We start from the raw sequence: 16,886 nt of genomic DNA, 5'->3' as shown, positions 1-16,886 counted from the left end.
ATACCACCCTCCTCCCCTCCTTCATGCCTTCAGTTCTCAGACCTTCACTGCCTTTCTCCTTCCAACCGTCCAAAACCCTAGAGCGCCCTCTCCCTCACCTGCCCCCTCTCTATTTGCTTATTGTGACATTCCAGAGACAGGGCTGGGGCAGGAATTCCTCGACTTCCAGAAATGCTGGGAATGTTGCCCCCAGAAACCTGCTGTAGTGCCACATGTCCTTACCTTTGTCTGTTTCCCTCCCTCTGACTCTCCCTCCCTCTGACTCTCCCTCCCTCTGACTCTCCCTCCCTCTGACTCTCCCTCCCTCTGACTCTCCCTCCCTCTGACTCTCCCTCCCTCTGACTCTCCCTCCCTCTGACTCTCCCTCCCTCTGACTCACCCTCCCTCTGACTCACCCTCTGACTCTCCCTCCCTCTGACTCTCCCTCCCTCTGACTCTCCCTCCCGCTGACTCTTGTCTGTCCATGTCTGTCTCTGGCTTACACTCCCTTTTCTATTTTATTTTTGTCTCGCTCTCACCTCCATCTCTGACCCCTCTTCTCCACTAGGACTTTCTGTATGTGACTCCCACGCCCATCCAGGCAGCGAGGGCCGGCAACACCATCACTGCTCTGCTGCTCTACCGACGCAAGGTCAACAGTGAGCAGCTAACGCCTGTGAGTCCTGCTACCAGTACTAGTACACATATACAGTGGGTATAGAAAGTCACCACCCCTTTCAAAATGTTCACCTTTTGTTGCCTTACAGCCTGAAATGAAAACACATAAAATGTGACTTTTTACAGCTTTATTTAACCCACGATGTCCAAGTGGGGAATAAAATAATAAATTAATTAAAAGTAAAACACTCTATTTGGATAAGTGAACACCCCCCCCCACCTCCACCCATTAGAATTGCAAACTTTCTGAGGTTTAACCAACCAACTTCTGGATCACAAATCAAGCTAATTGGCCTACATCCGTGATCAATTGTAGTGACTTTGATTAGTTCAGAATAAAACCAGTTGTTCATAGAGGACTCCACTATTTAGTAGTGCAACTGGCAGAACAGGTACTTTCAAAAGATCTACGAGATAAAGTTGTGGAAAGTCAGGGGATGGATACAAAAAGATTTCAAAGGCCTTGTCTATCCCTCAGAGCACAGTCAACACCATTATTAAGAAGTGGACTGTATTTTACTTTATGGCACCACCCAGACCCTGCATAAATCAGGCCGTCCCTTCAAACTGGATGACCGGGCAAGGAGGAGACTGATCAGAGAGGCTACCAAGAAGCCAATGGCTACTTTGAAGGCGCTTCAGGCCTTTATGGCAAAGACTGTGCATGTCACCAAAATATCACAAGCGCTCCACAAATCTGGCCTCTGTGGGAGGGTGGCTTTGCCAAAAAGAGCATTGTAGATTCCGAGGCCAAGTGGCAAAAGGTGCTGTGGTCAGATGAGAGCAAAATTGAACTTTTTGGCCTGAACGCAAAATGATGTCTGGCGAAAACCCAAAACATATTTCCACCCAAAGAACACCACGCCTACGGTAAAGAACACCACGCCTACGGTAAAGAACACCACGCCTACGGTAAAGAACACCACGCCTACAGTAAAGCACGGCAGTGGCAGCATCCTGTTGTGGGGGTGTTTCTCTTCAACAGGGACAGGAGCACTTGTCAGGAGAGAAGGGGAAATGGACAGTGCAGGAGAACCTGCAGCCCTCTGCCAGGAAGTTGAAAATGGAAAGATGGCTCACGTTTCAACATGATAATGACACAAAGCTCATCACCAAAGCAACCGTACAGTGGCTGAAGGACAAGAAGGTAAATGTCCTTGAGTTGGCCTAGTCAGAGTCCGACCTAAATCCCATTGAATCTGTGGAATGACTTGCAGTCAATGAGGGGTCACCATGCAATTTGACTGAGCTTGAACAATTCTGCAAGGAAAGATGGGGAAAAATTGCACAGTCCAGGTGTGCAAAGTTAGTAGAGACGTATTCAACGAGACCCATGGCTGTAATTCAAGCAAAAGGTGGTTCCACCAAGTATTAACTCAGGGGAAGGTGTTCACTTATCCAAATAGGATATTTTACTGTTTTACTTTTAATACGTTTTCAGAGTAAAAAAAAAAAAAAAAAAGGATAATTCACAGCCAGAAAAAGTCTGATTTTATGTGTTTTCATTTCAGGCTGTAAGGCAACAAAAGGTGAACATTTTGAAAGAGGGTGGTGACTTTCTATACCCCCTGTACACTGTACGACACCACCACCAGTGAAGAGCTATACCCTTTTTCTAACTACTAAGCCGAGCTGTACTGAGCTGACCTGGTTATGCCCGTTATTATTCAGTGAAAATGTATCACGTTAACGATCCAAGGAACCCGTCGGTATTGTAGTGAGACTCGCCTAACTGTCTGTATTGGACTGCTGTTGCTGCAGACATAGTTTATATGAATGGAACTGAAGTCATTATGTGGCTGGTCAAACCTGATTCTGTCTAACTGTCGTTTTACAGCACTGTGTCAGTTTGTAGATGTGGGTGGGTGTTGTCAGAGAGGAGGAGAGACCCAACTCGGCGCAACATCTGTCTCCCTCCAGCAGATGGCGCCTTTTGTCATTGTTTCGCCCACCAAGCAAGGGATTTTTGTATGGAGGTCAATGAGAGCGTGTTGAATTTGGTCAACGAACAAATGTATGGCATATTTGCTACTTGAGGTTTATTAAAACGAATAGAAGTTTTGTGACGCTTAAGTTGTGACGAGTGTATTGATATAAGTAGGAGACGTGACATCCCGGCAACTTTGAGAAAAAAACACTTTATATCAGACTTGTCTCGATGGCTATGCATATTCATGGTATGAGGCTAGTAGCATAACATCTCTCTCCATTGAATACATGCGGTTGACGTCAACAACCCTCATTGAATATTCAAAAAAGGATTGCAATAATGAGATGTATCCACCAATCAAAAGAAAGGATAAGTGAAAGCTAGAAAGCCCAGCGTGCAGCTTTGTGGAAAACGACTCCCATTGTTAGGGTGGAGAGACATGCATCTTGTTATTATATCCATAATATTTGGTGTTGTTGACATCGGTGACAGGAATGATACAGTATTTTACCAAACTGGAGCACTGAGTTATGAGTCAGATAATAATAACAACACATATATACATTAATAATAGATGATAATAATAATTATTATAATAAATCTCGATAGTTAGTACTTTAAAATGTCAAATGAATGAATAATAGCCAGCCAACTTTGTTAAACACCCTTTTCTTTTAGTTGCTCATTGCCCTCCTTTTCTCAATTCCTACTTTATGAAGGATACTGAAATTGAAAATGGGTTGTTTTGGTAAATTTACTCATATTAGCTGGCTATTTTATCAAAGTAGCTCTGTGAAAGTGTCATTTGAAGGACCGTTAATCAAGTTCTCGTTTTTTTTCTGCTGATGTGGTCTTTTTTTTTAAGGAACTGTGCATCTGACTGTCGTCAATGAATATTCCACTTCCTCTCTCGTTCTCTCTCTCATTCTTAAATTCATATTGTCATGGATGAAATGAATGGCGTTTGAGGTTAAACAATGCGAAGATACTGTAACTACAGAACAGTTTCTTTTCTCTCTCTCTCTCTCTCAATCACTCTCTCAGAGTCGTGTTCCAGGTACAGTCATCCCTCTGTGCGCAGCTCAGTGTGAGAGAATGTTCAACACTACTCGCACTCCAGGAGAGGAGACTGGTAATACACACACACACACACACACACACACACACACACACACACACACACACACACACACACACAAGTCAGTTTTGGAATCGTTATTTGTTAGCATTGACCATAAAGGAAATTAGGCAACGGTATGACCAACTTGCCCTCCAAATACACCTCTGCCGTTTTCAATCAGGATCTCAGCGATCACTGCCTCATTGCCTGCATCTGCTATGGGTCCGCGGTCAAACGACCACCCCTCATCACTGTCAAACTCTCCCTAAAACACTTCTGCGAGCAGGCCTTTCTAATCGACCTGGCCCGGATATGCTGGAAGGATTTGACCTCATCCTGTCAGTCGAGGATGCCTGGTCGTTCTTTAAAAGTAATTTTATCACCATCTTAAATAAGCATGCCCCTTTCAAAAAATGTAGAACTAAGAACAGATATAGCCCTTGGTTCACCCCAGACTTGACTGCCTTTGACCAGCACAAAAACATCCTGTGGCGGACTGCAATAGCATCAGACAGTCCCCACGATATGCAACTGTTCAGGGAAGTCAGGAACAAATACACACAGTCAGTCAGGAAAGCAAAGGCTAGCTTAACTCCAAAACGTTTTGGGACACTGTAAAGTCCATGAAGAACAAGAGCACCTCTTTCCAGCTGCCCACTGCACTGAGGCTAGGTAACACGGTCACCACCGATAAATCCATGATAATCGAAAATTTCAATAAGCATTTTTCTACGGCTGGCCATGCTTTCCTCCTGGCTACCCCAACCCCGGCCAACAGCTCTGCACACCCCGCAGCTACTTGCCCGAGCCTCCCCAGCTTCTCCTTCACCCAAATCCAGATAGCAGATGTTCTGAAAGAGCTGCAAAACCTGGACCCGTACAAATCAGCTCGGCTAGACAATCTGGACCCTCTCTTTCTAAAATTATCAGCCGCCATTGTTGGAACCCCTATTATCAGTCTGTTCAACCTCTCTTTCGTATTGTCCGAGATCCTTAAAGATTGGAAAGCTGCCGCCGTAATCCCCCTCTTCAAAGGAGGTGGCACTCTAGACCCAAACTGTTATAGACCTATATCCATCCTGCCCTGCCTTTCTAAAGTCTTCGAAAGCCAAGTTAACAAACCGATCACTGACCATTTCGAATCCCACCGTACCTTCTCCGCTGTGCAATCCGGTTTCTGAGCTGGTCACGGGTGTACCTCAGCCACGCTCAAGGTACTAAACGATATCATAACCACCATCGATAAAAAGACAGTACTGTGCAGCCGTCTTCATCGACCTGGTCAAGGCTTTCGACTCTGTCAATCACCGTATTCTTATTGGCAGACTCAACACCCTTGAGGTTTCAGCCTCAACAGGTTTCTCAAATGGCTGCCTCGCCTCGTTCACCAACTACTTCACAGACAGAGTTCAGTGTGTCAAATCGGAGGGCCTGTTGTCCGGACCTCTGGCAGTCTCTATGGGGATACCACAGGGTTCAATTCTCGGGCCGACTCTTTTCTCTGTATATATCAACGATGTCGCTCTTGCTGCTGGTGATTCCCTGATCCACCTCTACGCAGACGACACCATTCTGTATACATCTGGCCCTTCTTTGGACACTGTGTTAACTAACCACCAAACAAGCTTCAATGCCATACAACACTCCTTCCGTGGCCTCCAACTGCTCTTAAATGCTAGTAAAACCAAATGCATGCTTTTCAACCGTTCGCTGCCCGCACCCGCCCGCCCGACTAGCATCACTACTCTGGACGGTTCTGACCTAGAATATGTGGACAACTACAAATACCTAGGTGTCTGGCTAGACTGTAAACTCTCCTTCCAAACTCCTATCAAACATCTAGAATCGGCTTTCTATTTCGCAACAAAGCCTCCTTCACTCACACCGCCAAACATACCCTAGTAAAACTGACTATCCTACCGATCCTTCAACTTCTACAAAATAGCTTCCAATACTCTACTCAGCAAACTGGATGCAGTCTATCACAGTGCCATCTTTTTTATTACCAAAGCCCCTTATACCAGCCACCACTGCAACCTGTATGCTCTAGTCAGCTGGCCCTCGCTACATATTCGTCGCCAGACCCACTGGCTCCAGGTCATCTATAAGTCTATGCTAGGTAAAGCTCCGCCTTATCTCAGCCCACTGGTCATGATAAAAACACCCACCCATAGCACGCGCTCTAGCAGGTATATCTCACTGGTCATCCCCAAAGCCAACACCTCCTTTGGCCGCCTTTCCTTCCAGTTCTCTGCTGCCAGTGACTGGAACAAATTGCAAAAATAGCTGAAGCTGAACACTTATATTTCCCTCACTAACTTTAAATATCAGCTATCTGAGCAGCTAACCGATCGCTGCAGCTGTACATAGTCCATCTGTAAAAAGCCCACGCAATCTGCCAACCGCATCCCCATATTGTTTTGATTTGCTTTAATGCTCTTTTGCACACCAGTATCACTACTTGCACATCACCATCTGCTCGTCTATCACTCCAGTGTTAATCTGCTAAATTGTAATTATTTCGCTACTATGGCCTATTTATTGCCTTACCTCACGCCATTTGCAGACACTGTATATAGACGTACTTTTTTTCCTATTATGTTATTGACTGTACTATTGTTTATTCCATGTGTAACTCTGTGTTGTTGTTTGTGTCGCACTGCTTTGCTTTATCTTGGCCTAGTCACAGTTTTAAATGAGAGCTTGTTCTCAAGTAGCTTACCTGGTTAAATAAAGGTGAAATAAAATCAAATAAAAATGCGTAGTGTTCTGCATCTCTCTCTCTCTCTCTCTCGACGTGTGTCTCCTCTCCAGATGTGCTGCAGCACTGGCAGGACAGTGAATTTGTGGCTGTCTACCACCGGGGGCGCTACTTCAGGCTGTGGGTGTACAAGGCGGGGCGTCTCCTCTCGCCTAGAGAGATAGAGTACCAGATCCAGAGGATGCTAGATGACCCTTCACCCCCCGGACCTGGAGAGGACAGGCTGGGAGCACTGACTGCTGGAGACAGGTGTCTATAGTGGTGGGGGGAAGAGGGGTGTGTTTGTGTGCGTGAGCATCTGTACACATAGGTGTATGTTTACACTGCAAATACAGTTCTCTGCATTTTCCACCACCCGGATATCCCCCTAAGTATGACAGTGCAGTGTTTTGCATGATCCGATGTATGGCTACTAGATGGCCCTACTGAGCTTCATGTTCATTATGCCTGAGACGGCTGTAGATGTGCAGACTTTGGCTTGAGACATCAGGCAAGGATTGCACTGCAGGATAACAGACGTGGGTTCAAATATGATTTGAAATCTTTCACCGTTCACTCTAGCCAGCCTGGAGTGCCAAGTGGGCAGGGTTTTTGTTTTCCGGTCTATTGTATTGGTCCATTGAGCCAAGCGCGCTCAATCAAGCACAACTCAAGTATTTGAAATGATTTCTGATAGTATTTGAACCTAGGTTTGCAGGATACCACAGACAAGTAAGAGCTTCTGTCGGTCACCTCAATGGCCACAAGAGTCTTAAGTGGTCTGATCACAACTTGGACAACATGGTGGAAAGGAAGGGTGCAGAGCGGAGTCAACCGAGAGATGGAGAAGTCACGAAGAGGAAGAGAAGACGAAGGGTCTAAACATTTTTAAAGGAAGCGCAAGCAAACGAGAGGGGGGGGATGGAAAAGCGAAATGGAGAGTGTGTTGGTTGAGAATGCCTGGAGGGAAGGGAACTGAACTGAGGGAGAGGGGAAGGAGTGAGGCTAAAAGTGAGATGAAGTGAAAGAGGAGAGGAGGGACAGCGGTCAGAGGAATATAATAGAAAGAAGATGATCGAGTAGGTGCTTGGGGGACGTAAGAAAAAAGGGGGAAAAAGACGAGTTCATATATAAGGAGAATGCATAAAACGATGTGTACCATTTGCTGTCTGGGTGTGTGTTTATGATAAGATAAAACAACTAAAGCACTATTGGTTAAAACCTGCTAAACCGGACCACTACTGCTCTCATAACACAAGCATTATCGTAGGATTAAGGGCAATTATACTGAATGTTGTTAATGATCTGTGCAGTTATGGTCTATGTACACCAACAGAGCTATTCTGGGCTTTGATTGTGGTAAGTTGGAACAATAATCATGAGTAGGATTCTCTCCCTCGCACTCTCTCTCACTCTCTCTCAAACACGCTTGAAACACGACACCCGTGCAGACGCGTAAAACAACTCTGTTCACGTCACAATTGTTGGTACACTGTGGCGCTCCCGTCTGTTTCTGTAGGACTTTACACACGGAGTTAAAAACTCACCTTCTGTCCTGGGGGGTGCGGGTGTGGTACAGTAGCAGCACACTTTTCCTCTCGCCATTGTATCTTTAGTCATCTTCAGCTCGTCATGACTGCTGACAGGGTTCCGCCTTTGAGCAAGGAACAGTTACAGCCACACGGTTGAATTAGTCTGATTATGGGGTGTTTTGTCCTGGCATGTCCCGTGGGATCACTTTCACTCTACTGTCAAGTATTCTATCGTGCCCATTATCACCATGCACACTGTTCTGTAGGGAGTGGGTTGCAGAAGGGAAACATGTTCCCCTTTGTTCAGTAACAATGGAGGATTCTTGCCCGTTTTGGTTGCTGTTGATATTGATGTCTTTCTGTAAGTAAGAAGTAGAGTAGACTCTGTGTTGACGATGTCATCTTGTTGAGTCTACCTTTTTGAAATGAAGTTTTGGCGTGGTTTGGATGCGTTTTTACCCAGGGTGCCGTGGTGTGCCGTAAGAAAGCAGTACTTCAGCTCAGGGGTGAACAAGCGCTCGCTGGACTGCATCGAGAGAGCCGCCTTCTTTGTCACCCTGGACGACGAGGAGCAAGGAATGATGGGAGAAGACCCCGTGGGAAACCTGGACCGCTACGCCAAGTCCCTCCTCCACGGGAAATGTTATGACAGGTGTGTGACTGTGTGGCGCAGGCGTGTTAAGATGAGCTTCTATTTAGTAGAAATGTAGAATCGTGGCGAAGCTTCCACCTCATTGCTAACACCTTACAGATCTGTCAACATTGACAGGATGGAGCCAACTGGAAGGGCTATGGGAGTGAATAAGGACCAGTTTTATAGAGTGTCCAACTCTGCCTTTCCCCAGTTACCACGCAACGAAAGAACATTCAATCCATCACACTCTTCTACAAGGGGGTCTGGTACTAGGCATGTACCAAATGGCACCCTATTCCTTATATACTGTAGTGCACTACCTTTGACCAAGGCGTGGGCCCATAGGGCTCTGATCCAAAGTAGTGCACCATATAGGGAATAGGGTGCCACCTCTATCATAGCTTACCGGTTATCTAGATTGAGTTGAATTATGCACAATGAAGAGAGCACGATGTCTTTGTTGACAGATGGTCTTCATCTGGTCCATTTTATCCCCTCTTCCTTTCACACACACACACACACACACACACACACACACACACACACACACACACACACACACACACACACACACACACACACACACACACACACACAAACATGGTATGTGACAACCTGATTGAATTAGCAGCAAATGTTGTATAAGTCCAAGAGCACCAGTTTAGTGAAATAATTGAGGGATATATCCCATCCATGGTTCTGGTTGTTCAGAATCGTCGCCACTAGGCCGAAGTTCCTCTTGTACACACTCTTCTCTCCCTCCTCCAAATCAAGTGCTTCACATCTGTGTCTGAGTTCCAGTGGATTCCTGTCTGTATGGCACTCTCATACAATACAGTATTGAACTCTCAATGAGATTGATGAATAATGAGTCCATTTTAGTCTGATGTTTTGGCTGGAACAGGACAGTGGTGGGTGGTCAAAGGATGTATACATTCTGCTTTGATAGTGTGTGGTCAACTCTCAAAACGGAAAACACTGAGCTAATTGATCTATATATATATCTCTCTCTATCTCTTGATCTATCTCTTTCTCCTCTCTCCTGCCCCCCCCCCCCCCCCTCTCTCGGTCTCTCAGGTGGTTTGATAAGTCCTTCTCTGTGGTGGTGTACAAGAATGGGAAGAATGGGCTGAATGCAGAGCACTCCTGGGCCGACGCCCCGACAGTGGCACACCTGTGGGAGGTGTGTGTGTTTATCTGTCAAACAGGCATAATCAAATAGCATTTTATTAGGGCCTTTTTCTTCTCTTTTTAGCTACAAAACATAGAAATGTGCCGTTTTCACATTGTGTAGACACTAGTATGGTGCTGGAGCTAATGAGGTTAAAAAGATGGAGGGGAGATTCCCCTTGACAGCCCAAATGACCTGTCCTCAATGGCGATCAAGCACTTGGTTTTATTTAGAATTATCCGATCTTGCAGATTTTAGTGTATGTGTGAGGTAGACTACATATGGCAAGATATGTGGCTAAAAGGGCCTGTGGTTAAATAGAGCATAGCCCAGATCAGGATTTTCCAGTTATTTTCCAAACTGGATATTCTCAGGATTTGCTCAACCAGGAAGAGGATAAACATGTTTGTTATCAGTTTTTGGCAGGTCAAGTTTCTGTGTGTTTTATAATCTTTGTGAATGGTGAAGCCACTGAACTTTGTGTGTTTGCGTGTGTGTGTGTGTGTGTGTGTGTTTGTGTGTGTGTGTGTGTAACAACTGCTCTCTTATCTGTCCTCAGTTCACCCTGGCCACAGATGCCTTCCAACTGGGTTACACAGAGGACGGCCACTGTAAGGGAGAGGTGGAGCGCTCCTTACCGCCCCCTCAGAGACTCACCTGGGACATCCCCGTGGAGGTGAGAGTGCTGGGTGTGTGCATCGTTCCCTAACACACCCTCAGACCAGGGTTTCCGTTAGGAAAATGTGGCGCCGGACAACATGACAGGGAAGATTCAAATTTACCGGCCATTTGAGAAATTTACCGGACACATATACATTGGGTGCGTAACCCATTAGGGCATCCACCCACTGTGATCAGAATAACAGAAATCACATTTACATTATGGTAATTCAGAGCATGTAACTCGTAATGAAACAGCCAATAAAACGTAATTTTCAAACATTTGCCAAAATGCAATTCGCGGGAAACCTTTCTAAACAGCCCACCTGGGGAAACAACATTCTAAACAGCCCACCTGGGGAAACAACATTCTAAACAGCCCACCTGGGGAAACAACATTCTAAACAGCCCACCTGGGGAAACAACATTCTAAACAGCCCACCTGGGGGAAACAACATTCTAAACAGCCCACCTGGGGGAAACAACATTCTAAACAGCCCACCTGGGGAAACAACATTCTAAACAGCCCACCTGGGGAAACAACATTCTAAACAGCCCACCTGGGGAAACAACATTCTAAACAGCCCACCTGGGGAAACAACATTCTAAACAGCCCACCTGGGGAAACAACATTCTAAACAGCCCACCTGGGGAAACAACATTCTAAACAGCCCACCTGGGGGAAACAACATTCTAAACAGCCCACCTGGGGAAACAACATTCTAAACAGCCCACCTGGGGAAACAACATTCTAAACAGTCCACCTGGGGAAACAACATTCTAAACAGTCCATCTGGGGAAACAACATTCTAAACAGCCCACCTGGGGAAACCACATTCTAATCAGCCCACCTGGGGAAACCACATTCTAATCAGCCCACCTGGGGAAACAACATTCTAAACAGCCCACCTGGGGAAGCAACATTCTAAACAGCCCACCTGGGGGAAACAACATTCTAAACAGCCCACCTGGGGGAAACAACATTCTAAACAGCCCACCGGGGGAAACAACATTCTAAACAGCCCACCTGGGGGAAACAACATTCTAAACAGCCCACCTGGGGGAAACAACATTCTAAACAGCCCACCTGGGGGAAACAACATTCTAAACAGCCCACCTGGGGGAAACAACATTCTAAACAGCCCACCTGGGGGAAACAACATTCTAAACAGCCCACCTGGGGGAAACAACATTCTAAACAGCCCACCTGGGGGAAACAACATTCTAAACAGCCCACCTGGGGGAAACAACATTCTAAACAGCCCACCTGGGGGAAACAACATTCTAAACAGCCCACCTGGGGGAAACAACATTCTAAACAGCCCACCTGGGGGAAACAACATTCTAAACAGCCCACCTGGGGGAAACAACATTCTAAACAGCCCACCTGGGGGAAACAACATTCTAAACAGCCCACCTGGGGGAAACAACATTCTAAACAGCCCACCTGGGGGAAACAACATTCTAAACAGCCCACCTGGGGGAAACAACATTCTAAACAGCCCACCTGGGGGAAACAACATTCTAAACAGCCCACCTGGGGGAAACAACATTCTAAACAGCCCACCTGGGGGAAACAACATTCTAAACAGCCCACCTGGGGGAAACAACATTCTAAACAGCCCACCTGGGGGAAACAACATTCTAAACAGCCCACCTGGGGGAAACAACATTCTAAACAGCCCACCTGGGGGAAACAACATTCTAAACAGCCCACCTGGGGAAACAACATTCTAAACAGCCCACCTGGGGAAACAACATTCTAAACAGCCCACCTGGGGGAAACAACATTCTAAACAGCCCACCTGGGGAAACAACATTCTAAACAGCCCACCTGGGGGAAACAACATTCTAAACAGCCCACCTGATAGCGGTTCCACATGTGACAGAGATGAGAAATCTCTGTTAGAATCTTAGAAAGAGGGGGTCTCTTAAGATACAACAACTAGGATGTGCTGCTAATATGACTAGGATTGTGCCTTTGGCTTCTGGACAACAAAATAACATTTATATGAAAACCAATAGAACGGGGGAGAATGGAAATACTTTCGCCAACATTATATAATTACTCCTGTTTATATAGAAATAATTAAAATCGTTCAAAATACTTCACCAGAAAGCATGACTTGGCCACAGAGGAATCAAGGATAATTAGCTTCTTCAAAAAAAAATGCTTGTAGGCCTATGCTTATTTGGGAAGCCCGCAATTTGGGCAGCACGTGTGGTAGGCCTAGCTGATTATTGAGTTTCGGCTGACAGTGAAAAGCAAAAAATACGTGTGAAGATAATGTCGAGACAATAAGGAGGGGAGGCGTGTCTGGTGACGATACAGGTGAATCTCCCGCCAGTTCTTGCACATTCATTATGTCATTGTGTGAATTGTTTGTCCTTTAGGAAAAAAAATGTTTAAATTCCCATTACATATGACACCAGTAGTAAATGTAGCATTAATCCCCTTAGATTGCTTACATTTACCGTTCTCATTCTCGGAATGGAAACATTCTTTATCGAGTTCACAACTCGCTCCACTTTTGTTTGGAATGCTCCATGTGAGCAATGAGTATGTATCTGGTTTCTATGTCCTGATAATGTTGAGGGAACGCGTGAGCACGCATAGATGTACCTGTCCTGCTGCACGGAAATGTAGGAAAGTGTGTGTTTTTTTTTTTTACATCATTGCGAATGATGATATATTAAAAATATAGTCCTCACAGTAAGCTATTTGAAAAATCTTCCAAATCTCCCCATCGATAATCACCAATCCTCAGTGGCAAAGAGAAATGGAAGTTAAAAGCCTACTGCTGTATTAGCTATGAGTTCCATGCGTTCATTTCTTTAGCCACCAATGGATCACGGTGTATCAAATGGCAGAGGCTAGTGATCTTTCATTAGTTGACTTTTTCGTTTTTTTGTCATGGTTTTAAGAAACGAAAACAGTATTGAAATGAAGCTGTTCCACGCAAATCTGCATATGTACATCATAACTGTCACTCAGAATGGTAAAAATGGTAGGATAAATTCTAAGTGTCCCCAAACTTGCAACTCACACGCCGCCTATTAAATTGCCTCCACGTTTTCATGGTCGGATTTTTCCTATATGCTCATTTGAAGCAAGGTAAACGATGCCTCATAATATGAAATAAAACAATGAAGTGTGATTTCAAAATGGCTACTGCCTCCAACTCACATTGTTAAGTGGTGGGTGAAGATCTGATAGCCTGTTGCCCTGCACTTGAATGGTGAATGGGAGGCATGCTTCAATTACCAGTAGCTCTTTTTAATCGTGCAGGAGAAATCCCGCTCAAAATAGGCTCTATGCTGACTAACAAAAATACACAGGCCAATTTTAATTCCACAAAATAAGGCAAATGAACCTATCGACCACTACTCTTTACCTGTCAAAAGTATTTCCATTGACTGCTTTTTCGATTAATGAATAAAAAGCATAATTTTGCAATGGGATTTTTTTTCTCCAGGTGATTTGCCGGCTAATGGAAACCTTGCCTCAGATATCCTTTGGGAGGGGAGTGTGTCCGTGTTTAGTGTCACTTGAAACATCCTGTAAAACATTGTCCAGCTCCCTCTATCCTCTTTCTTTAAGGCTTGGATCAGTTCCTCTCTCTGTTTCATTCCACGACTTAATGTCCATTGACAGTCCTGAACCACAATTAATACATGTTGAGGAACCAATTCAGTGGCTTAAGTTTAATATTTCAGTCAAAGTATGGGGCACAATGTTTTTATTTTTATTTTATTTTTTATTTTATTTATTTTTATTTTTTAGGGGGCACAATGTTAGCATGACCTCCGTGAGCCACGATTGGGTGAAAGTAGGGCTGTTGCAGTGACTGTATTACCGCCACACCGGCAATCATGAGTCATGACCGCAGTAAAATTCTATGTGGCCGTTAAGTCACGATAATCTCCTTTTATGCACTCTGGACATACGTTGGTAGTACCCAACTCACAAATGATTATCAGGTTGCTAATGGCCTGGTACTCGGGGTTCTTTTCCCTTCAACCACTCTGACATCAATTCAGATGCAATCCAAAATCACATCATGAAAACAGTATGTGCTTTTAAAAGTCACCTCACTGCGATTGATCAATTTGAAGACAAAAGTTCATGGACAGGTTGAAACCGAGTGGAAAACATGGTCGTTGTGGATGTTGTTTCAAAGCCTAACAAAACAAAATGGACAGTGCTTTCCGAGGTGATGATTGCATAACAATAACCGGCTGACAAAATGTCATGACCACCACAGCCCTAGATGAGAGGCCTTCTCTTTTTGTCTTTCATCAGTTTTTTTTTTTTCATCTGAGAGAAGTGGCATCTCTCTCGCGCTTTCTCTCTCTCTGTCTGTTTGTTGCGGTTGGAGTTTTCCGTTTCCTCCTCTGTTTCTACCGACCCACAACAGTCAGACAATCGGGGGAAATTCCCTCCACTCTATCTCTACCACCTACAGTGCATTCGGAAAGTATTCAGACCCCTTGACTTTTTCCACATTTTGTTACGTAACAGCCTTATTATAAAATGTATTAAATTGTTATTTTCCACATTACCGTAATCTGCACACAATACCCCATAATAACAAAGCAAAAACAAGTTCTGAGAAATTTTTGTAAATGTATTAAATATAAATAACTGAAATATCACATTTACATAAGTATTCAGACACTATGCTCAGTACTTTCTTGAAGCACCTTTGTGATTACAGCCTTGAGTCTCCTCGGGTATGACGATACAAGGTTGGCACACCTATATTTGGGTAGCTTCTCCCATTCCTCTCTGCAGATCCTCTCAAGCTCTGTCAGGTTGGATGGGGAGCATTGCTGCACAGCTATTTTCAGGTCTCTCCAGAGATGTTAGATCGGGTTCAAGTCCAGGCTCTGGCTGGGCCACTCAAGGACATTCCGAGACTTGTCCCGATGCCACTCCTGCGTTGTATTGGCTGTGTGCTTAGGGTCGTTGTCCTGTTGAAAGGTGAACCTTCGCCCTGAGCGCTCTGGAGCAGATTTTCATCAAGGATCTCTCTGTATTTTGCTCCGTTCATCTTTGCCTTGATCCTGACTAGTCTCCCAGCACCTGCCGCTGAAAAACTTTCCCACAGCATGATGCGACCACCACCATGCTTCACCGTAGGGATGGTGCCAGGCTTCCTCCAGACGTGACTCTTGGCATTCAGGCCAAAGAGATCAATCTTGGTTTTATCAGACCAGAGAATCTTGTTTCTTATGGTCTGAGAGTCTTTAGGTGCCTTTTGGCAAACTCAAAGCTGGCTGTCATGTGCCTTTTACTGAGGAGTGGCTTCCGTCTGGTCACTCTACCATAAAGGCCTGATTGGTGGAGTGCTGTAGAGATGGTTGTCCTTCTGGAAGGTTCTCCCATCTCTACAGAAGAACTCTAGAACTCTGTCAGAGTGACCATCGGCTTCTTGGACGCTTCCCCGACCAAGGCCCTTCTCCCCCGATTGCTCAGTTTGGCCGGACGGCCAGCTCTAGGAATAATCTTGGTGTTTCCAAACTTCTTCCATTTAGGAATGATGGAGGCAACTGTGTTCTTAGGGACCTTCATGGCTTCAGACAGTTTTTTTTTGTACCCTTCCCCAGATCTGTGACTCGACACAATCCTGTCTCTGAGCTCATGGCTTGGTTTTTGCTGTGGGACCTTTGCTATGACCTTATATAAGTGGGACCTTATATAGACAGGTGTGTTCTTTTCCAAATTATGTCCAATCAATTGAATTTACCACAGGTGAATTCAATTGAATTGGAAACAGGATGCACCTGAGCTCAATTTCGAGTCTCATAGCAAACGGTCTGAACACATACGTAAATAATATATTTTTTATTATTATTTACGGATGTATTCAGACCCTTTCCTATGAGACTCTGTTTTTGCTTTGTCATTATGGGGTATTGTGTGTAGAGTTCTGAGGAAAAAATAAATATTTAATATATTTTAGAATAAGGCTGTAACGTAACAAAATGTGGAAAAAGTAAAGCGGTCTGAATACTTTCCGAAGGCACTGTATGTCTCCACCTTCTCTCCCTACTTCTACCTCAGCAGTGCAGTGCTCTCTTCCCCTGGCTTCTACTGTGTTAACTGCCTGTCTGTGGGAACGCTGGGGAGTTCCACTCCTGGAAATTACCTCAATGTACTGCTATGACTGACTGGCTGGCTGGTTGACTGACTGGTTGACAGTTACAGAGCTCAGAATTTTGCATACACAACTGGTCAAAAGTTTTAGAACACCTACTCATTCAACTTTTTTTTGGTTAAACAAATGAAAATATACACTGCTCAAAAAAATAAAGGGAACACTTAAACAACACAATGTAACTCCAAGTCAATCACACTTCTGTGAAATCAAACTGTCCACTTAGGAAGCAACACTGATTAACAATAAGTTTCACATGCTGTTGTGCAAATGGAATAGAC

At 44.8% G+C, this 16,886-nt stretch overlaps 1 protein-coding gene across 2 annotated transcripts in view; it reads left to right on the top strand.

Moving 5' to 3' along the window:
• The window catches only part of cpt1a2b (carnitine palmitoyltransferase 1A2b), a 54,026-nt gene that overhangs the window by 15,827 nt on the left and 21,313 nt on the right, over positions 1-16,886 (top strand). For both annotated transcript variants that reach the window (XM_055882798.1, XM_055882787.1), the window contains exons 8-13: positions 548-655; positions 3,632-3,719; positions 6,522-6,717; positions 8,443-8,631; positions 9,691-9,796; positions 10,344-10,460. In XM_055882798.1, the coding sequence (XP_055738773.1) occupies positions 548-655; positions 3,632-3,719; positions 6,522-6,717; positions 8,443-8,631; positions 9,691-9,796; positions 10,344-10,460 (804 nt within the window). The remainder of the gene's footprint in view (positions 1-547; positions 656-3,631; positions 3,720-6,521; positions 6,718-8,442; positions 8,632-9,690; positions 9,797-10,343; positions 10,461-16,886) is intronic.

Source organism: Salvelinus fontinalis, chromosome 2, assembly GCF_029448725.1.
Source record: "Salvelinus fontinalis isolate EN_2023a chromosome 2, ASM2944872v1, whole genome shotgun sequence".
NCBI classification, from domain to species: Eukaryota; Metazoa; Chordata; class Actinopteri; order Salmoniformes; family Salmonidae; genus Salvelinus; species Salvelinus fontinalis.
This window is presented reverse-complemented; position numbering and strand designations above follow the sequence as displayed.